This window comes from Elephantulus edwardii, unplaced genomic scaffold, assembly GCF_000299155.1.
Source record: "Elephantulus edwardii isolate Elephantulus edwardi_28Jun2011 unplaced genomic scaffold, EleEdw1.0 scaffold00028, whole genome shotgun sequence".
Classification (NCBI taxonomy): Eukaryota; Metazoa; Chordata; class Mammalia; order Macroscelidea; family Macroscelididae; genus Elephantulus; species Elephantulus edwardii.
Window position 1 is genome coordinate 7,413,957 of NW_006399778.1, and position 22,012 is coordinate 7,435,968.

General features: G+C 48.3%; 1 protein-coding gene across 2 annotated transcripts in view; it reads left to right on the forward strand.

Annotated features, from left to right (window-relative positions):
* The window catches only part of ASAP3 (ArfGAP with SH3 domain, ankyrin repeat and PH domain 3), a 64,890-nt gene extending 43,558 nt beyond the window's left edge, over window positions 1-21,332 (forward strand). Inside the window, exons 2-25 of one of the 2 annotated variants that reach the window (XM_006883530.1) lie at window positions 125-197; window positions 284-429; window positions 1,105-1,179; window positions 2,347-2,396; window positions 9,435-9,546; window positions 9,793-9,878; window positions 10,357-10,432; window positions 10,605-10,691; window positions 10,835-10,941; window positions 12,069-12,138; window positions 12,521-12,608; window positions 13,782-13,830; window positions 13,956-14,146; window positions 14,234-14,367; window positions 14,626-14,720; window positions 14,958-15,135; window positions 16,363-16,448; window positions 16,594-16,709; window positions 17,624-17,691; window positions 17,783-17,890; window positions 18,035-18,230; window positions 19,492-19,717; window positions 20,238-20,328; window positions 21,258-21,332. In XM_006883530.1, coding sequence (XP_006883592.1) covers window positions 125-197; window positions 284-429; window positions 1,105-1,179; window positions 2,347-2,396; window positions 9,435-9,546; window positions 9,793-9,878; window positions 10,357-10,432; window positions 10,605-10,691; window positions 10,835-10,941; window positions 12,069-12,138; window positions 12,521-12,608; window positions 13,782-13,830; window positions 13,956-14,146; window positions 14,234-14,367; window positions 14,626-14,720; window positions 14,958-15,135; window positions 16,363-16,448; window positions 16,594-16,709; window positions 17,624-17,691; window positions 17,783-17,890; window positions 18,035-18,230; window positions 19,492-19,717; window positions 20,238-20,328; window positions 21,258-21,332 — 2,583 coding nt within the window. Of the gene's footprint in view, window positions 1-124; window positions 198-283; window positions 430-1,104; window positions 1,206-2,346; window positions 2,397-9,434; window positions 9,547-9,792; window positions 9,879-10,356; window positions 10,433-10,604; window positions 10,692-10,834; window positions 10,942-12,068; window positions 12,139-12,520; window positions 12,609-13,781; window positions 13,831-13,955; window positions 14,147-14,233; window positions 14,368-14,625; window positions 14,721-14,957; window positions 15,136-16,362; window positions 16,449-16,593; window positions 16,710-17,623; window positions 17,692-17,782; window positions 17,891-18,034; window positions 18,231-19,491; window positions 19,718-20,237; window positions 20,329-21,257 lie in introns of both variants that reach the window. The other variant, XM_006883531.1, reaches the window with a different exon arrangement.
* Window positions 21,333-22,012: the final 680 nt, after the last annotated feature.

Consider the following 22,012-nt stretch of genomic DNA (forward strand, 5'->3'; position numbering starts at 1 on the left):
TTGTCTGTGTTTGGTGGGGGTGCACAGGAGCCACAGGAAGGTGTTCCGAAGGCCAGCATCACTGTGTGTGTTTGCAGGAGAAAGCCCCCTTCTTCCTAGTGGTTGAATTTCTGTTTGTTTCCAGAGTCTGGAAGGAGACCAAGCCATCCTGCAGAGAATAAAGAAGTCTGTGCGGGCGATTCACAGCTCTGGCCTTGGTGAGTGAGATACCTCCTGCCCAGGTGGCCCCTCTCCCAACCCCAGCTGGGAGGTAGTCCTGAGCACACTTCCCTCCCCTCCTCAGGCCACGTGGAGAGTGAGGAACAGTACCGGGAGGCTGTAGAATCCTTGGGCAACAGCCACCTATCCCAGAATAGCCACGAGCTATCCACAGGCTTCCTGAACTTGGCTGTGTTCACTCGTGAAGTGACTGCACTTTTCAAAAACCTGGTGAGGCCCCTTGCCTTCCTCAGGCAGCCCTTAGCCTAGGCTCTGGGTAAATCCAATGGTCCTAAGAACCTGACTGAGAAAGGGCAGGGCTCTCTCTTCTCCTGGAGTTCTCCATGCCTTAGACCTTGACCTACGCTCTGACGCACACATTATACTCTCTTCCCTCCTCTCTGACTTCTCACACAACTAACTTCCTTCTTTCTCCCACCTTCACTTTGTCTTCTGTGGTGACTATCCAGGGGTGAACCCATGTGAGGGACGGTTTCCTGGAGGGCAGTTGGGGAAAGAGGGAACAGACTCTGGGGTTGCTGCGGCTGTCTCCTTTCCTCACCACCCTCTGCTCTCCCAGTCCCATCTGCTTTCTTCTCAAATCCCGAGACCTGCTCTTGATTCAGCAGGCCTTTCAGCTGCTGCCCAGGGCCCAGGCAGGCTTTATAGAGTTAGAAGTGAGGGTGTTCTGGCAAGGGAGCAGTCAGGACTGACACAGGATGCTCTTGAATGAGGGGGTGCTGTGTCGATGGGGCTTAGCAGGGAGACAACAGCTTTATGGGTTTTTGACTAACACCCATCTTTCCCTTCCACCTTTCCCATCCTCACATCCCTTTCTTTCCTTGGCCTCATGATGATTCATGGAACAGACAGTCACCTGAAGTGGGGGTTGTCTGCTTTTTTCAGGTTCAGAACCTAAACAACATTATCTCTTTCCCACTGGACAGTCTGTTGAAGGGACAACTGAGGGATGGGCGACAGGTGAGCTTCAGCATGGGAGCAGGGGTGTAGACATGGTGAGAAGGAGGGAGAGAGTTGTATGCAGGGACTTAGACCGAGGCTGAGCCACGGGCTGAAAATGAGAAGGCTGTCATGTAGCAGTGCTGAGTCGATATCTCCATCTCCGACCCTCGGGAGGACTAGAGGGCCTGGCTCTGGGGTCAGCCTAGGACAGCTGACCTGTCTAGCAGGCCTCCATGTGCAATGTCTTGTCCAGCTCTAACAATGGCCCTATGAGGGAGGGCCTAGAGATACTCTCATCCCCACTTGGTACTTGAAGAGGTTGAGGGTCAGGGAGTTAAGTGGCCTGTTAGCAAGTGGAAAAGCTATTGTGGGAATCAAGGCCTCCTGGCTCCCATGCCTGGGTCTGACTCCCACGCCCAGGTCTGACTCCCACGCCGGGGCTGTTCTCTGTGTCTGGCAGCCTCTGGCTGAAGGCTGAGTGAAGCTCAAAGAAGGTGACAGAATAATCTCCCTGGGAAGTCTGCCCTAAAAGGCTCAGGGGAGCAGCTTTCCTTCCCCCAGAGGGCTCCTCCCTGCCCTCCGCTAGGTGGTAGCCTGGGAACCTCCCAAACCAGACAGGCAGCTTTCTCACTTGGCTGACTGAGGCACTTGACTGTTCAGAGGGTGTGAGCTGCCTGTCTGGGTGAGGCCCAGGCAAGCTGGGCCAGGGGTCAGCAGAGTCTTCCTGCTGCTGTGTGGCATCCTCTCTGTGCCTGGTTTTCAACCTGTCCACTTCCTGGTCAGAGGATGATGTAGGACCAGGCAGGAGGGAACAGTAGGATAACGTTAGGGTGGAGTTTGACCTTCATCCTTCCATCCTCATCTTCATGGCTAATCTCAATCTCCTGAGGATTCATCACACCCCCACACCCCAGGCCAGGGCCCCCCCAACCTGACTGATTCTTGGCAACCATGAACAAGACAGTCAAGCGGGAAAAGACCCTCAGTTCTGAGAAAGGGAGTTGGTTTGGTCTTTTTAGGGGTGAGGATACAGGGGCAGGTTTGAGATCAGGCTGTAGAAGCAAGACTGGTTAGAGTAAGGAAGGCTCGGAGCAATACAGGTGGGTCTCCCAGAAGATAGCAAAGTGGACTGCTACTTATTCCACACCGTAAGCGCCCTGTGGGGCTGTCTCTTTAAAACCTCAGGAATCAAGAAAGCATCTGGAGAAGGCATGGAAGGACTACGAATCCAAAATGTAAGTGCCTGCAGCCAGGGTGGGCTTTGCATGACAGATGTGCTTCTGTTACACAGAAGGATGAATAGTAGGAAGAACCTGAATGTGGCCAGGGTATGTCACCCAGAAATGTGTGGCATCTTGCACTGCAGAGGTCTTTACAAAGGGTGGTTTATTCATATTCCGTTTGCACTGGAGTTCAAGACCCATTAATGGGAGCCTATTATAAAGGGGGGTGTCTCAGGATGCTGGACAGATCCAACTGCTTAGGGAGCCAGATGTAGGCCTGGGTAGAAAGAAGCCATCATTTACCCAACACCACCATGTGCTGGTTATTTTTATTCTTTACATTAATCCCGCCCAGTGGAGGAGCTATTAATATTCCAGTTGCCACAAGAGGAATTGGAGGCTCAGAGAAGTTAAATCACTTGTCTGAGGCCACACAGCTAGGTGGAGGTAGAATTGGAGTTCTTGGCAGCTACTTGCTCCTCTTTCCAGAACAGTATCTGTAATCATTCAGTTAGACATGGAGGATGACGAGAGAGTTGTTGTACATATGCCTCCTGTGTGCATCTCAAGGCACTCCAGCTCACTCACGAACTATTGGACATGCTGGGGACAAAAGGAGCCGTAGGCTCCCTGTGACCTCTACCAGATGGAGACTCTTTGGAGTCAGGGCCATGCTCCCTCTGAAAGCTCTACAGAAGTTATGGGGGTTTTTTTCCCCCTTGATTTGTCCAGACTTCTAATGATTGCTGGCAATCCTTGCTGCTCCTTTGCTTGGGGCAGCATCCCTCCAATCTCTGCCTCTATCACCATTCACCTGTCCTCTCTCAGAGTTTGTGTACTTCTGTGCTCAAATTTTCTTCTTATACAAGGACACCAGGCATTGGATCCAGGCCCATTTTAATCTAGTGTGTGTACTTCTTAACTTTGTTACATCTGTAAGAAACACCTGGTTTCCAAATAAGATGAGAGTTATAGGTATAAGGGATTAGCATTTGAACGAATCTCTCTTTTAGGGAAGGACACAGTTCATCCTATATCACGTTGCTTTTCATGGGGAATCCAGATTCAGTCAGATTACTAGTGGACATACATTGCTGTCTAGCTCCATTCTTACCAAACCAGTCTGGGTAGCAGCTGATAAGGCCAAGGGCACTGATGGAATCTATTCTTGAGAACCTCAGATATTCCTGAGAACCTTGCCAGCTGGCTGTTCATGTTGAAGGAGCTTCCCCTCTCCTCCTGGGCTGTTGAGAGAGGCAGCGTTCTGAGGCTCTGTGGAAGGCCCAGATATGTCTGTGTTGTTCTGTACACGTTCGTTTTCTCGTCTGTAAAATAGGGCCAGTGATTCCTTGCAGGGTTGATATGGGAAAGAAATAAGCACTTAAAGTGCTTGGTACTTCGTTCAGCAGGTATTTATTGACCATCAATCTCAAGCCACAATTGGGACACAGTGAGAGACTTGAGAGGCAGGAGCCCAAGCCTCTGTTCCAAGTATCTTCCAGGACAAGCCTGTGGTCTTGGGCAAGTCACTGCCTGTCTTTGGGTCTCAACTTTTTCATCTGTCAAATGGTCCCTAGCTGTGATCTCTGAAAAGATGTAGTGTGACTGCCTACACTGGGCACAGAAATGAAACTAAACGGAGTTGTAGAGTTAGTTCCTGGGGCTGCATGCAAAGCTCTGGCTCCAGGCACATCCAGCTGACTCCTGTACTTAATTAGCTGTGTAACTTGGGCAAGTAACTTGTCATCTCTGGTCCTCAGATTTTCTCATCAGTAAAATGGGATAATGATTCCTGCCTCATGGGGGTATCACTTCACTGTGTGAAAGAGCCACTAGATTGCCTGTTATAAAGTTGCTGTTGTTGTGTACTAGAGTCGAAACTGACCCTTAGCTCACCTTCCAGCAGATTTTCAGAGTCAGTTAATAACACAGAAGGACATTTCCCATCCTTCTCCTGCGTAGCAGCTGGTGAAGTCAAATTTGGTACCTTTGGGATTGTAGCACAGCTTCTTACCACGAGACTGCCAACACTGCCTACTACACATTAAATTAGTGCTTAAAATTCATAATCATTAGCACCAACAGCTAATACTTAGTAAAAAGTTTCCTTTTTTCCAGACACCGTGAGAAGCTCTTCACCTCTGTTATCAGATCTACTCCCCTAGACAGACAAGGAAGGGCCCTGCCATTATCCCAGGTTACAAAGTGGTGGAAGAAAAGCAGTGCCATCACAACCCCTTGGTGGACCCCACAGGCTTGTAAGGCAGTGAAGTGGGTCAGTAAGTGAAATGCAGAGCAAAAGTATCACAGTGATGGTAGCAGCCCAGAGGTAGTAGAGAAAATGAGTCGTTTTGTTTGGATAGAGGAGGAGTGGTCAGATAAGGCCTAACAGGATGGTTGGCACCTATACCTGGTTCAAGAGTCGGGGGTAGTGCCTGATTCCTCATGATTTCCTTCCTCTCCCGTCACCCCCAGCCTTGGCCTCCTCTACACCCTGGTAGCACCTGCTCCCCACTCCTTGAATTAACAACTATTAAATTGTTGCTGAAATCCCCTTTGCCAGCCATTGTAGCCTCTTAGTAACTAGCATTTAAACTCTTTTCACTCACTGTCTCATGCTAATCCTTCTGCTACAATTCTATTCAAAGGAAATAAAAATATGTTGGAGGCAAAGATGACCCAGCTTCGTCTCACATACTTTGGGCCTGTTGCTAGGAGAGGATACTCCTTGGAGAAGGATATCAAGCTTGGAAAGGGGGGAGTCAATGAATGAAGGGAAGACCCTCAGTGAGGTGGATTGACACAGTGACCTCAGCAGTGGACACAAATGTGTCAGTGATGAGGATGGCACTGGACAGGACAGGGTTCAAATGTCACTGTCAGCCGTACTCAGCAATACCTACCCACAACAACAATATCTGAAATCTTATAAAATATTGGTGATCCTTTGACAATTAGGGGAAACACCTCCTAGCTATTAGTTTTGAGATGTATCACGTCTTTCCAGAATGGCTCTGTTGAACTGCGTAGGGTAAATCTCTGAGTTATCCATAGTTGAAGCACAGAGACAAGGCTACAGTAATTCACAAACTTTCAAGTGCTTCACAGCCTATCTTCCCAGTGAGCTTTATAAAGAGCCCCTGCCCTTTAATCCTCCCTAGACAATGTATCCAGTATATATCCAATAGATCAATATATATCCAAAATATATCCAGTAAATAAAGAAGGGAGTTAACTTACTGACCTTTAGTTGATACTAACATAACAACCCCACAGGACAGAATAGAACTTCCTCACAGAGTCTCCAACGCTGTAGTCTTTATACAAGGAAGTTGCCACATTTTCCACCAGCAGAGTAGCTGGTGAGTTCAAACCACCAAACTCTGTGTTATCAGTTGAGCTCTTAATTACTGCACCACCAGCTCTCTAACTAAAGAAATACCCTATGCAAGCAAAAAGCTTTATGTATACATATACACTATTTAAAAAAGAATCACCAGTGACCATCCTGAAATGATTAGTACCATATCCTGGCATTTACTGAGGATTTGCCATGTCCCATGAGCAGTGATTGGGTGCAGTACCACTGAGTCAGTTCCCAGTCATGGTGACCCCTCTCAACAACAGAATGAAGCACACTCAGTCTTCACAGTTGTTGCTATCTGTGGACTCAGTGTAGCCTTTTGTCAGTTATCTTGTTGAGGTCTTCATCTTTCTTGCTGATTCTGCCTTACCAAGCAAGATGCCCTTCTCCAGGGACTAGTCTCTCCTAATAACATACCACAAGTGTGATATGGGACTTCATTCCATCCCAAGGAGGTTAAGTATTTGCTCTTCTTGCTACTAAGGAACATTCTGGATATACATCTTCCACGGCAGATGTATTCATTCATCTGACACTTTTCCGTATAGTCAGTATTCTTCAGCAACACCATTAGTTCAAAGGCATCAGTTCTTCTTTGATCTTCCTTATTCATTGTCCAGCTTTGACACGCATATGAGACAATACAGAATATTTTGGTTTGGATCAGGCAATACCTTAGTTCTCAGGGTAACATTTGTTGTTTTTTAACACTTAGGGACCAGATACTGTTGTTTTTTATTATTATTATTATTATTGTCATTCTGAAATGAGGAAAACTGAGCATTAGAAAGATTTATAAACATAAAGTAAATGAAGGAGCTGGCATTCAGACACAACTACACTTCCCTAACCATTGCACTCTGACAGAGCAGGAGAGGAAGACCCTCGATGAGATGGATTGATTCAGTGACTGAGGTAATGGGGGTAGGTGTGTCGGAGACCGTGCAATTGGCACAGGATAGAGCAGGGTTTAGGGCTGTTGTATATAGGGTTCCTATGAGTCGCAGGCAACTCGATGGCACATACCAACAACAACAACCATTGTACTATATTTTGGCTTTTTGTCCATTTATTCTGGGGTAGATGTATTTCCTTGTCAGTCTATAGATCTGCCTCATCCTTTTTTTGTATGTATGTGTGGTTTTTTGCCCCCTGCTTCCCCATCCTCCTTTAAAAGCTGTATATGAATACATGATTTATTGAACTGCTTCCTGTTGATAGATAAGTAGCTTATTTCGCTTTCACCTTGTTGGTGTGGTTCATAGGGTGTTGCCCTGCTAACAGTACAAAAGCTATGCCTTTTAGTGGTTCAGATTTGCCAGCAGCTCCACAAGAGAAAGATGGGCAACCTCCTCCCATGCAATTTACAGCCTTAAAGAACCTGTTGGAGGGTCAGGTATGAGTCAGTTCCGAGTCAGCAGCAATGAAAGAGAGGGAGTGTACTGGAAGATGGGGTGACCTCAGGCACAAGGAGCCCCTCCCATACTGATTCGCTCTGTCTCCTGCACTCTACCTAGCTGTCAGGTCTGTTTTTACTGGCACTGCAAGCTGTGCCTTCATCCTCCCTCTCTGCTGTTTATTTCCCAACTCGAAAGGAAGCATCATCTGCCCTGACCCCCAAGTCTGGTTCACAAAGTTTTTTTCCATCCCAGCTGACCCTGCCCCAAACTCCTCTTGCTTGGACATCATAAAGTATTAGGGAAATGAAAAATAACTTGAAAAAATGTTAAGAAGTAATGAGAGCAAGCCTGAAGCACTCTGCCCCAAGACCAGTGGTTCTTAACCAGAGGCAGTTTTACCACATGTACCCCCAACAGGAGACATTCAGCAGTAGTCTGTCCTGTAGAGGGTAAAACCAAGTTGCTCTCTGGAGGCAAGGATTTTGAAGCTCTGTCTCAAATACTTTGGCCATGTTGCTAGGAGGAACCAGTCCTTGGAGAAGGACGTCATGCTTGGAAGGGCGGAGGGACAGTGTAAGAGAGGAAGACCCTGGATGAGATGGATTGAAACAGTGGTTGGGGTAATAGGGGCAGGTGAGTCAGAGATAGTGAGATTGGCTCAGGATAGGAGAGAGTTTAGATCTACTGTTCATAGGGTCACTATGAGTCACAGATGACTTGACATCACATAAGAACAATGACATTTCTGGTTGTCACAACTGAGGAATGCTACCGGCATCTCTCTAGTAGATAGAGGCTGGAGATGCTGCTCAGTATTCTACAGTGTACATTGCAGTGTTAAAACAATGTTCCTAGCCCCAAAAGTCACTAATTACAGGTTTAAGAAACTCTGCCCTACAGGTACCTGTATCTCATGAACTGCCAAAAGAGCAAGGAAGTCTGTCTTGGAGGAAGTGCAACCAGTAGGCATCTTAGAGGCAGGGATGCCTCTAAGCATCCTTCATCTCATGTACTTTGAGCATGTTGTCAGGAGAGGTCAGTCCTTGGAAAAAGACAGCATGCTGGAAAAGACAGAGGGTCAGAGAAAGAGAGGAAGATCTTAAACAATGGGTTGATACAGTTACTATAATACTGAACTGGAGCATATCTGATATTGTGAGGATGGCTGGCCCAGGATAATGCAAGACTCAGATCTGTTGTGCATAGGGTCGCTATAAGTTGTAGTAAACTCAATATTACCTAAAAACAACACATATTATCTAGGCACAGAATCTGCATGTAAATGAGGGTCCCACAAGTCTTACTTCAGGCCAGAACTGTGCAATCAAATGGAATCTAAGGACTCATTCAAGACTATTGCTTCCTCAATTCACACATAAGAAAACTGAGGCATAAGAGACTGAAAATAATGACAGCTGCTATGTCTTCTGTGTGCTAAGTCTTATATACTCCTTACCTTACCTGGTATCTATATATACCCACCCCCAAAGAGCAAAAATAGTCAACCCTTGAGATTCATAGGGGAAGACTTGTGTTGCTTTTAGCTACAAGAATGGGAGATATTGTCTTTTTTTTAAAAAAATTATATTTTTTCTTATTCATTGTTGCCCTCCTCCTGCTTGGGTATCATAAAGTATTAGGGAAATGAAAAATAACTCTTTCTCAAAAAAATTCTCAACAGTGATGAGAGCAAGCCTGAAGCTCTCTGCCACTATACCAGTGGTTCTTTCCCCCGCTCCCCCAGCACTTGCCGCAGTGCACCGTTTGTTTCAGATTATTGTCATACATATAATGCCTAGTCATATATGCTTTCCAGACAGTTCTTCCCTCATCTGTTCTCTTGCAGTGTTCATTATCAATCTATTCTTTTTCCAGTCTCTTCCAACCTCTCATGTCGGTCCTATTTTACAACAGTGGTGTTATTCATTATTTGTCCTTTTGTAACTGAGATATATCACTCAACATAATGTCCTCCATGCCCACCCATGTTGGGTAATGTTTTATGAGTTTATTGCTTTTTAGTGCTGTGTAACATTCCATTGTATGAAATTACCCTCATTTTTCTATTCATTTGTTTGTTGTTGGGCACTTGGGCTGCTTCTGTTTTGCTATTGTGAATAACGCAGTAATAAACATGGGTGTGCATACATCTGTTTGAGTGTGGCTCTGGTTTCTTTGGGGTATATTCAAGAATGAGAAATATTTTCCATCTTCACTTGAAAAGAACAGAAGTCTTCTAAGGCTTTCTTTGGAGAGTTGTTCATGCTCCTGTTTCCTTGGACATAGGGCCAGGCTGGAGAAGGAGAGGGATCGAGCCAGGATGACAGGAGGAAATCCTGTGGAGGTGGCCCAGGATACACAGAGAGAACGACGTATCTTCCAGCTGCATATGTGCGAGGTAAAGGTGCAGCAAGAATGAGGGTAGGGGTCCTATGTGTCCTTCTGTCTCTCTCACTTACCACCCCCCCGCCCCGGGGGGAGCCCAGTCACAGTCTTAGTTCAAGTCTTGACCAGATGGCCCTGTGGATATCACTAAAGCTCAGTCATGCCCAGGGGAACTAGTCTGGCATGGGGACTGCAGCCCTTTGTTCCCAGAAGTCCGCTTCGACTCCTGTCACACCCCTTGCCCTGCCTTTCCTCCTAGTATCTGCTCAAAGCTGGGGAGAGCCAGGTGAAGCAAGGTCCTGATTTCCTGCAGAGCCTCATCAAGTTCTTCCACGCCCAGCACAAGTATGTTATCTCCCCACGTGCCAGGGATGCAGGACCCTACTCTCACCTCATGTCCCTCACCCCTTAACTCTTGCAGGTAACATAGAACAAGGCCTGTTCCTGGGTCTAGCAGACCCTCCATGACTGTGTGGATGGCTCTGTGCTTGGTACTACCCTTTACAGCATCTCGTTACTGAGTGCTCACCGTGTGTCAGTCACAAAATGCTGTACATGCTTAAGCTCACTTAATCCTCAATAGTCCTGTCAGCAGAGACTGTTACTATCCCCATTTAAGAGATGATAAAACTGAGGCTCAGATTTATAAAGACCACACAACTAGTCAGTGAAACCTGCCTCAAGCGTACTTGCCCTTGACCATCAGACTACCCTGTCCCCAGGTGCCCTGTGAGCCTTAGAATAATTCCAACCTATACTTCACACTTCCCTTTTAATTTCCATTTACTTATGGGCCCTTGTTTGGATCTCTGACTCCTCTCAGCTTTTTCCAAGATGGCTGGAAAGCTGCTCAGAGTCTGTCTCCCTTCATTGAGAAACTGGCGGCCTCAGTACACACGGTAAGTGAGGCCTCCCTCAGCCACTTGAGGAAGATCTCTGTCCATCTGGAAAAACTTGGTATGAGAGAGCTGGCGTTTGCCCAGGTAGCAAGCCAGTTGTCCTGCTCTGGGTCTGGCTGTGCTGCTGGACCTGTGCAGACTGACGAGAACCATTCTGCCCTCTGTCCCACAGCTTCGCCAAGCCCAGGAGGAAGAGCTGCAAAAGCTGGCTCAGCTCCGGGACTCTCTCAGGGGGGCACTGCAGCTCGAAAACAGAGAGGTCAGCCCCTGAACTGTTCTCAAAGAAATATCCTTTCCCAGGTCCCACCAGGGAGGGAGGAGGGTCCCACAGGTCCCCCGGTGCCATTTCCCTGAGTGAGAACTCCAAAGAATGAAGGTGTCTGCTTTGCATTGGAGGAACAGGAGAGTATGGGCCGGAAGAACTCGGGCAGCTACAGCATCCATCAGCATCAAGGCAACAAGCAGTTTGGAACGGAGAAGGTGGGCTTTCTATACAAGAAAAGTGATGGGTAAGTGATCCAAATTGTAAGTAACTTGCCCAAAGTCACACAGCTGGTTATCGGCAGAGTCAGGCAAGTAGCTGCCCAAAGGAACTGTTCTTGTCATTGCTGTGTTGTGTTGTGTCAGGGTTCCACAATCAACAGGCAATACACCATCATCAGAATCTTAGGGCATACATGGGATCTGCACGTGTGAACTTCTGCTAAAGACCGTTGTTGTTTATTTCAGTTGTGTCAAAACCAACTCATAGCTGATCCTGAGGCTGTAAATCATGGAAGAAAATTGCCCTTCTGTCTTGCAGGGAACATCTGGTGGCTGCAAACTACTGCCTTTAGCCTGGATCTGTAACTTGTTAGCACTAAACCACCAGAGCTCCCAAAGATCACCAGTGTTCTTAGCTTTAAGAATAGCAGCAGTTCCCAGAGGTACACGGTTCAAATCCACCAGATGCTCTGCTGGAGAAGGAGGTCAGATCTGATTTGATGGTACACGTAAAAATAATAAAATTTTAAAAAAAAAAGAATAGCAGCAGTTAATATTTCGTCATCATTCACTATGCCCTGGACAGCCAGCTAGCTCCATGCCCTCGCTTTTAGCAAGTACAATACAATGAATATGCCTGGAGATGAAAGTGTTGGCTGTACTTGCTCCATGATGTTTAAAAACAAACAAAAAACCCCAGACTATGAAATGCAAAGGCCCTTATGTGGTGTGTTATGTGCTGTCTAGTTTAGTCTGACTCACAGCACCCTATGAACAGCAGCTCTGAACCTCATCCTATCCCATGCCGTCCTCATGATCTCTGACACACTCGAATACGTTGCTACAGTCACTGTCAAACCATCTCAGGGAGGGTCTTCCTCTATTTTGTTATGGAGTGTATTCATGTTTTATTCTTTAGGGATAAAAAATCCCAGATAGCAGGACTGTGCTTCCATCATCAGACTGGGAACTTCTGAAGGGCAGGACTCGTGGAGGATGAAGGGTGGCTGGGGTCAAAATATCAAGGGGATAAAAAGATGCAATAGAAGATTATGCCTGTGGGGCTTGGGGCCTGGTTCAGGACTCTTGTCTAAGAGAGGGGAGTTACCTGTGACCTTTTAAGTGACTACCCTTCTCTTTCTCCGGGTTTTAGAATTCGAAGAGTCTGGCAGAAGAGGAAGTGTGGGGTCAAGTACGGCTGCCTGACCATCTCACACAGCACGGTGAGGGGGTGAGGGCCTCATGGAACTCAAGGAGGTTCCTCTCCTTATGATGTTCTCTGCAGACAAGTGCTACCCCTCCTTCCAAGACTGGCCCCTAAGATATCTGTACGGTGCCTTAGAGACTCCCTTCCCTGAGAAACTGGCATGTATGGATAGAAGTGCGTTCAGGGTGCTGGAGAGCCTTGTTGGCCAGAAGGATGGGAGCCAAGATTCCCATCCTCGTCTTTATCCACAATCTGTATCCTTTGAGGTGCTGGGGAGGAGGAAGCATAAGATGGAACAAGATTCGTATGTCCATTTAACAGAGTAGGCCATTGAAGCCCAAAGAATTTGGAAGGCCTAAAGGGGTACATGTTCATCCCCACCTTCTAAATGCCTGCAGATAAATCGACCCCCAGTGAAACTGACTCTCCTGACGTGTCAAGTAAGGCCAAACCCTGAAGAGAAAAAGTGCTTTGACCTAGTGACTCGTAAGTGGTCCTTGTCCCCTGCCCTATGGCTTTTCTAAGTTGTCACCTCCTGGGAAGCTTAAGCAGGGATTTTTCCACTTCCTCTCTAATTTATTGAATGTTTGTTGTTGTTGTTGTTAAGTGCCTTTGAGTCGTAGGTGGTTCATGGTGACCCTATGAACGATAGGATGTGTAAAATTAAGCGTGGGTTGGTGGGGAGAGCATTGAAGAGATAGAATCAGCTTTATGAAAGACATGGAGGCGGGAAAGTAGGTCTGGACAGTCTGGCCAGGGTGAGTGGTTCTTTTAGGAGCAGTAGGAGATGAGACTTGGGACTACCTTCTAAAAGTTGTTGTTGCGACTCATAGTGACCTTATATACAACAGCCCTAAACCCTGCACTATCCTGTGCCAATCTCACTGTCTCCGACACACTCATCCCAATTACCCCAGTCACCAAATCAATCCATCTCCTAGAGGGCCTTCCCCTCCTGCGCCTGCCCTCCACCCTCCCAAGCATGATGTCCTTCTCCAAGAACTGGTCTCTCCTTACAACTTGACCAAAGTATGTCAGACAAAGCCTCAGAATCCTTGCCTCCAAGGAGCAGCACGGTTTAACCCTTTCCAGGACGAATCTGTTTGTTTTCCTAGCAGTCCATGGTACCCTCAATACTCTTCTCCAGCACCTCAGCTCAAAGGCATCAATTCTCGTTCTATCCTCCTTAGTCATTGTCCAACTCTCTGATGCATATTAGATTTTATTTCCTAGCAGCAGGGAGCCCTGGGAGATCTTAGAGCAGAGAAGTGTGTCATTAGAGCAGAATCTTGGGCGAAGCAATCTAGTGAGGAGGAAGAAGTAGGAAGCAGGGAGACCAGGGAGGAAGCTGAACGCTGAGCAGTAGGGATGAATAACATCCTCTCAGTTACTCGGGATCCTCCCCTTGCTCCTGGAACTAGAGTCTGGGTAGAGGGGGCTGTTCAGGGGGAGCTTTGATGGGTTCCTACTTGGGAGGGACTTCTGTGAGGTTGTTCCCTCTCCTGGTCACTCTTAATATCCTCCCCACCCATGATGTGGGAGATCCCCCTTTAGGGACAAAAGTTCTGTCTGTACCTGCTGGTTTGAGTGAGGGCTCCCAGGCTCCAGGGAAAGCACGCAGGATGGCTGTGAACTAGATGCCCCGTCATCTCCCCACAGACAACCGAACGTACCACTTCCAGACGGAGGATGAACATGAGTGTGAGGCGTGAGTGCCCCCACGCCAGCCTTGGGATGGGGACAGAGGAACGTCTTCAACCCCCAGCCTCTGGGTGTGATACAGGCCCCCACAGTTGGGCTGTCACCCCCAAGTTACCCGTACACTCTCCACAGATGGGTGTCAGTACTGCAGAATAGCAAGGACGAAGCCTTGAGCAGTGCCTTCCTTGGGGAGCCCAGCAGTGGCCTGGGGCCCTATGGAGGAGCAGGGCAGGACAGGGAACCCCAGGACCTCACAAAGCTGCTAATTACTGAGGTGAAGAGCAGGCCCGGGAACAGCCAGTGCTGCGACTGTGGAGCTCCAGGTTGGTCAGTGGGGTCTGGGTGTCTTGGGGCGGCGGAAGGGGAGGGAAGGAGCCGCATTCCCAGGGATGAGCTGCTATACCTTGCAGACCCCACGTGGCTCAGTACCAACCTGGGCGTGCTCACCTGCATCCAGTGCTCTGGCGTCCACCGCGAGCTGGGCGTGCGCTTCTCACGCATTCAGTCCCTCACCTTGGACCTGCTGGGCCCCTCGGAGTTGTTGGTGAGAGCCAGGGCCAGGGTGAGAGGAGGCCTGGGGTGGGGTTTGACCCAGGGTAGACTTAGATCCACTGGCTCTTGTTAGAGGTTTTAGGCTTGAGAGTGAGGCGGGGGATAGAGGTAGAGCTTGATCTAGAAGGTCAAGGACAGGGATTGGACAGGAAGAATGCCCAAGGAGTGGAACTTCTGGATGCTTGCCCCACCAGAGGGCACTGTCCTTATAAAACCACCCAGTCTTAGCTACTACTTTATTTCCACCCAGCTGGCCTTGAACATCGGCAACACGCACTTCAATGAGGTTATGGAGGCTCAGCTACCCTCGCATGGCAGCCCTAAACCTTCAGCTGAGAGTGGCATGTAAGAGGATTCTCAGCTAGAGGGTCATCTTACCTGGGATCTTCCACTTGAGGGCGAGTTTCAGAAGGGCAAGGGGTGTGGAGAGAGGGAAGACTCAGACCTGGGAGCCCTCAATACATGATTCTCTGGGTAGCACTCACAGGGTTGATGTGAGACCTGTGTCTCCATTGGGATGGATTCAGGGTCAAGTTGCAGGGGACACACCCCATGCCCTGAGATGTGTGGCTGTTTTGACAGGAGCCCCCGCAGGGATTATATTGTCGCCAAGTATGTGGAACACAAATTTGCCCGCCAGTCAATCTTTGAGCCTCGAAGACTCAGGACAGCTATTTACAACCGGGACCTCCTATCAGTACTGGAAGCCTTTGCTAATGGGCAAGACTTTGGACAGCCACTACCCAGACCGGAGGGACAGGTAGGAACCCCCTCCACGGGCTACCCATACGTCCATACCTCAAACCTCCAGAACCAGCTCTGGTATCAGTTGATGCTCAACACCTGTGCATCTGAGAGATAAATGAGAAAAACCATAATTTCAGTCCATCTTGGCTCTGCCGCCTCCTAGTGATGTGATCCAGAGGAAGCTGGTTAGCTTTCCTGGGTCTTCACTTCATCATCTGTAGAGATGGATTAATAGTAGCATTCACAGGGTTGAAGTGAGAATTCATACAGGGCCCTGATGTCTAATAGAGAAAACCAGTAATTCCACTCTCTGCTGTTGAGTTACCCTCTGGTGGGTTCGCAAAGGCTGTTCTTGTAGAACCTTAGAAATGGGTGAAGATCTGTCTGATTAGAGCAGAAAAGGCGATTGCATGGGCTGTTCTAGAAACTGAACCATTAGGCAAGCAAGGGGATTCAAGCTGGTGAGGAATAGAAAGAAAAAGAGATATGTAAAAGCCTAAGTCAGCGGGAGCGACTGGCTGATGAAGCGAAACCCCTTACTGTCGAGTCAGTTCCAAGTCGTCATGACCCCTTCAGTTACAGAGTAGCACTGCTCCTTAGGTTTTACTTGACTGTCATCTTTACCAAAGCAGCTCTTTTCTTCTGAGGTGCTGCAGGTGAGTTCAAATCATCCACCTTTAGGTTAGGAGATGAACACAGATCATTGGCACCTCCAAAGAACTTGGCTGGCTGGACATGAGAACAATAGCACTTACCATGTGTCGGGCACCAGGAGGAGACTATGACCATCTGACTCTCTGTGTGGGACATCCTGGTCCTTGAGCTGCCTGCTCAGTATCCTGGGGACCAGTGACGGTGCAGCACTTAGATGGTGCCTGTTCAGTATCCAGAGGGTACAGCACTCAGATGTTATAAGAGTTTGGAACAGTCTAAACAGGAGTTGACAAGTGGAAGCCTAGGATTGCATGAGGTCTGGGGGCCATAGGAGCAGAGAGAGAGAGGAGCCAAGGGCCAAGGATCAATATTTAGGAAACACCTTTTGGAGACAAGAGGAAACTGAAAGGATGAAAGAATGAATGGTCCTTTGCTCTCCTTTCACAGATGAGGTTCCTTCCATCTGTTCAGTGTCATTTCTTACAAGTCTGACAATTTCATGTCTGGGGTGTCAGAGGGCAGTAGGCGCTTGTTGGGTTGGGTTTAGGTGGGCTGCAGAGACTCAGCAGGATGGTCCTGTGCTCAGGTGCCTGGAGAACTCGCTCTGCACTTGGCCGTCCGAGTCGCCAACCAGGCCTCCCTGCCCCTGGTGGACTTCATCATCCAGAATGGGTGAGAGCCCCTGCTTCTCTGTCTACCTCTTTGCATTCCTCCCCTTCTTTCCTCCTTCTCTCTTCCTGCCTTTCCCCTCTTTTTGCCCTTGACCTAGACCCTCTCACCTGTCTGCCCCTGCGTCTGTCCCTGACCTCCTCCTTAGTGGTCACCTGGATGCCAAGGCCCCTGATGGAAATACTGCTGTGCACTATGCTGCCCTCTACAACCAGCCTGACTGCCTCAAGCTGCTGCTGAAAGGGAGAGCTTCAGTCAGCACAGGTGGGGCTCAGACACCTCCTCCCTCAGACGCCCAGCCCCAGCTTGTGTGGGCCTTGCCATCCTCCCCTCAGACCCAGAGAGTACTGGGAACAAGCATGGACTTCGCACCGACATGAATGCTAATCCCGCCTTGTCTCTGCCCTGCTCTGTCACCTTGAGGACTTAATCAGTTTCTCTCTTGAGTCTCAGCTTCCTCATCTGAGTCCAGTACCAACTACTTAGTAGGGTGGCTGAGAAGATAAAATGAAATGTTTGTGAAAGTATTTAGCCAGATATTAGCTGAATCTGAATCATCATCATCGTCATCATCATTTCTGAATAACAGCTCCAGCAGCTGCTCTGAGAGAAAGATGGGTCAGCTAGAGAGTCAGCTCTGAGTCAGTTCCAACTCAGTGACAGTGAGTTTTGTTCTTTTTTTGGATTTGTTTTTTTATTTTACATCTGTGGATGTGGCAAGCTCTCCTGCAGATGTCCTGGGAGGTAGACAGTGAGATGAGGAGTGAGAAGGGGGTTAGGACCTAAACTTGACAAGAAAAGACTCGTGGAGGGAAGAGAAGCTTGAGGAGGAAGGGGAGAGATCCCCTGACGACTACAGGAAATCAAACATGCTTTCTTTTTCAATAATAGTTCACATTTACTGTTTAACATGTGCCTTGTTTTGTGCTGAGAGCTTTATGTACAGGAACTCATTTAATCCTCCCAAGAGCCGTACTGCCGTAATTACAAGTCTCATACTCGTTTTCTAGTTCAGAAAATTACGGCTCAGAGAAGACACATAAGTTTTTCATGGTCACACAGCGAGCAAGTGACAGGCCCAAGATTCAAACCCACACACATCTGATTGCAGAGCCCTCTCAACCTCATGCTGTAGCTGTAATGCCCCTTTGGCCCTGACTGCTGACTGTCCTTTATAGTGAATGAAGCAGGAGAAACCGCTCTGGACATTGCCAGGAAGAAGCAGCACAAGGAATGTGAAGAGCTGGTGAGTACAGGGAAGAGGGGGGGCCCTGACTCTTTCTCTCTCCCCACCGGGTCCCTAGCCCTCTGGACTGCCAAACCTTTGTTGGTGACAGCTAGAGCAGGCCCAGGCTGGGACTCTTACTTTCCCTCTGCACGTGGACTACTGTTGGGGAATGTCCATGGAGACTGGCTCTGACAGTGAGGAGGACGAAGAGGAAAAGGTACGTTCTAGCTCTACCTCCTACACTTCTGGGTTGGCTGGACCCCAGGGATGCCAGAAGGAAAGAGCCAGCCTGGTGTGGGGATGGATGGGACTGAATTGGAGGAACCAGGCTCCAGTCCTTCTTACACTTCTGTCCCTGCAGCACTGTCCTCTGAAGCCCCCAGCCCAGACACGCTGGGGCAGTGGGAGGCTGGACCTCAGCAACAAGACCTATGAAACTCTTACCAGCCTGGGGTCAGCCACCCCTCAGAGCCAGAATGACGACTCCCCCCCACCTTTGCCAATCAAAAACACTTCTCGGACCATGGTCCAGGGACGAACAGGACATGCCAGCGGAGGTACAGTTAGGTGCCCAGAAAAATAGTCATCGTACTGAGGGCCTATTGTGTGCTGGGCCACTGAGCTGAGTGTGTGTGTTTGTCCATATCATCCTTTTCATCCCCTGCAAGGTAGTGCTTACTATACCCTCTAATAGGTAAAGAAACAGATGTTAAGAAATATGCCCAAGGTGACAGCTAACAAATCTCTAATGTGAGACTCAAACACAAGTCTGTCATATCCCAAATTCCTCAGTGCTTCACTTAAGTGGAGAGAGAGGCAATTATTGAATTATATCTCAAGCCCTTCAGGGGTTGAGACCCAGTCTAATGGAGAAGATAAAAATTGGAGGACCCTGGAGGACATTATGCTGAGTAAAATATCTCAGTCACAAAAGGACAAATACTGCATGGTGCCACTGTTGTAGAAAGTGACTGACATCAGGGTTGGGGTAAGACTGAGAAAAACTGGATAGATTATGTATATTGAATTGAAACAGATGAGGGAGAGAACAGTTTAAAAGTGATATATAGTAGCATATTATGATTATCACAGGAATTCAGAATTAAGGTTGCATAGCAGAGTGCATTGGGGGGCAGGGAGGGTGGGGGTAGGGGCAGGGTGGGGGGTGGATTGTATACCAATGAAGAAGTTTATCCTTTGCTTTTCAAAGATAGGAGCAAACTGGCGGGGAGGGGTGGTAAAGAAAAAAAGTGCAACAATGAATGAATGAAAATCCAAAATATCTGTAAATGTTCATTAAAATTAATAAAATAATTTTTTTTAAAATTGGAGTACAGCTTATTACAAGGTGCAGTATAATTCATAGACTGTTAATCCCAAAAGACAGAGGTTCAGTATTTTGCTCATTGCTGTTTCTCCAGCACCTAGCACAGTGCTTGGCTATTCTCAAGAACTATTATTTGTTGAATGAATGAGCAGGCATGAACTCAGGGCACAGAGTGGGCATGTCCTGCTGAGATGGAAGTGTTTTAGTGATTCTTCCTGGAGACAATAGCATCTGAGCTCAACCTGAGGATCAGAAACAGTCCAGCCTGGGAACAGAGTGTTAGCAGAACCAAACAGTAAGTCACTGTGGCCCTGGCTGTCCTGAATGAGTAGTCCAGGGCACTGAAGCATGACAGAGTTGCCAGAAAATGCTAGAATAATAGAGGAGGAGGGAGCAGGAGAGAACCATGGTAGATCCTCAAGGCAAAGACTGCTTTGAAGACCACAGGCATGGTGGAAAATGATGACAGCTTTTATCCCCTGTGATTCCAGATTGTTTTGAAACCCCCAGCCTGAGCTCAGAAACCCCTGGGGTCCCCGAGAACTTGAGCAGCTCAGCCTCCTCCTCCTCCAGTCTCACAAGCCCTGTGGAGCATGGAGGTCCCAGCCAAGCCGCTCCCAGCTCTGAGGAGAGCCTCCGGGAGCCCCTGGGAACCACTCGACTCACCCTACCATCGGGGACCACTTCTGCAGAGATATATCCCCCTGTCAGGTTCAGGTAGGAGAGGACACAGCTGTGTAACCTGGGCCAGTCTGCTAACCTCTATGAGCATCCATTTCCCCGGTATTTAAGTGGTACCTGCCTGAATCCTGGGCTGTCTACCAGCTCTGAGGCGCTGTGCCTGCTGCCCCACCACACACTCGCCTTCACCCAGCTCTGGTCCGGAAACCCAGGAGGAAGCTGGAACACAGATTACTGAAGTCAGAGTAGAAAAGGCTCAGCTCCACCTTTGTTGTTTATTCTGGGGGCAGAGTGGACTTTTCAGTCTGTCCTGCAAACCCATCCTGGGATCAAGTCCTCTCCCTTTCCTTACCCACCCTTTCAGTTTGGGATTTGGGAGATGTAGGTTTGAGAATAGAATGCTTTGAGGTCTGTCCCAGGCCTCTTGAGCCTGTGATAGACTCAGCCTGGGACCCCATAGACTCTCTCTACCTGTCTTAAGCTTTGCTCTATACCTGACCCCTTTTCTCTTCCTCCGAGGGGCTTTCTATTCATACAGTCTTTACCTGCCTTCCAGCTCTGAGAACACTCGTTCCTATCGACGAGGGGCCCGGAGCGTGGAAGAAAGCCCCTCAGGCCATCAGCCACTGCCCAGGAGGAACATGCCGGTAGGAACTCAGCGAATGTGGTTTGAGGTTGGTGGCAGGGTGCCTGGACAGTACATTCAGTAAGTGTACGGCAGTGATGTTGGATCAAGAGAAGGTGACTGGGGCCACAGTTTGGCCATGCCTTGTGCTGGTATTCTTCCTTCTGGCTTTAGCCCAGGGCAGGAGAAGGTGGGGAAAACTTGGGCCTTGAGTGATGGCAGAGGTGTGAGTACCCAAGCCAGGCTCCTCATAAAGGAGGGTGGAGAGTGCTGTGCCTGCCAGACTTGTCTCTCTGAGGAGTTACTTCCTTGTGTGCCTGTCCTTCGTTTATCGAACTTGCCCCGGGTACAGGAGTCTCCTGGCACCTGCTGAAACTTCCAGTTCCTAGGCACAGAGGAATATGACAGGGACAAAGCAAAATCCATCATCCCTAATCTTGTTTCACCCCGACCCAGAATCTCAGATACCTGGAAGTGGGAGTGGATGGGAGCCAGTCATGCAGAAAGAAGGACTCCACTGTTTCTTGTTCCCCCTGGGCATTCCTCCGCAATGGCGTGGATTATTTTCTGGGAGTGAGGGTAGACAGGAACCGGGACTAGGTTTCTCTGAGGAATCTTCCATCAAAGTCGGGCATCAGACATGAATCTTGATCCATATGCTGGTCCCACTATTGTTTTTAGCTGTGACTGAGTGGGCCTCGACTCATGACCTGAAAACCAGGTATTCATTACCCAGCATGGAGCTGATATTGTTGCCGTGTGTATGAAGAGCTCAGGCCTTGGAATCAGAAGGTCAAGTGGCTTTACTTCCTCTGGCTTGGCTTTTCTCTTCTATGAAATTGGGCGTAATTCAGTTCGCTCACAATAGAATAGTAATGAAACTAAGTGAGATAAACACCTGGTGTATAATAAGTGCTTAAAATGTCCATTTTCATCCTTCTCTCTCACCAGGTTGGCTTCACTGAAGGAGATGGCTCAAGGCCTGGGGTTCTCCCAGCAAGTTCTGTGCAACTTTTGCAAGACTAATTCTTGGCTGACCTCTTCGTGTCTGAACCATGCCCATGCCAGACCCCACGTTCAGAGCAAGGACTTGAGGCCACGAGACTAGAGAGTCTCGTGATCCATCACACTCGCTCAGCCCCTTGTTCCCCTGGGACTGGCCTTTCTCCTCACTCCTGTGGGCACCTTCGGGGATGCTAGCTCTTCCTTGTTAAAGTTAATGATGGCTTCTCTCCTTTATATCATTACCTATCAGGGACCAAGGAGTCCTGTGGCTCAGTCTGCATACTCCCAAGTTTACTTCAGCTACAGAAACCAACTCCGTCATCAGACCAGGACAGGTTCTTCCACCTGTCTAGGGGTTCTAGAAGGATAGACCTAACTTTCCTTTTTCAGTCTCCACATCCTGACTAAGGACTATACCTGACTAGAAACTGTCCTCTTAGTAATTTATTAGTCTAGTATCTGTTTACTGAGTTCCAACTCTATGCCTAGGGTCCTATGAGGCATTGCAGATGAAAGTGAATAAAACCAAGGGTCCTAGAGGTATGCTCCCTCCTGGGAGACTAATCCCAGTGTTGGGTTTAGGACTTAACTACAGAGAATGGTTCTGGGTTTGGAGGAAAGGCAGATAGTTTACACCTTATTCCCACAGCAATTGTCTGTAACCCATATAAATACTGTTTGGCTTACCACAGCCCAAGTTA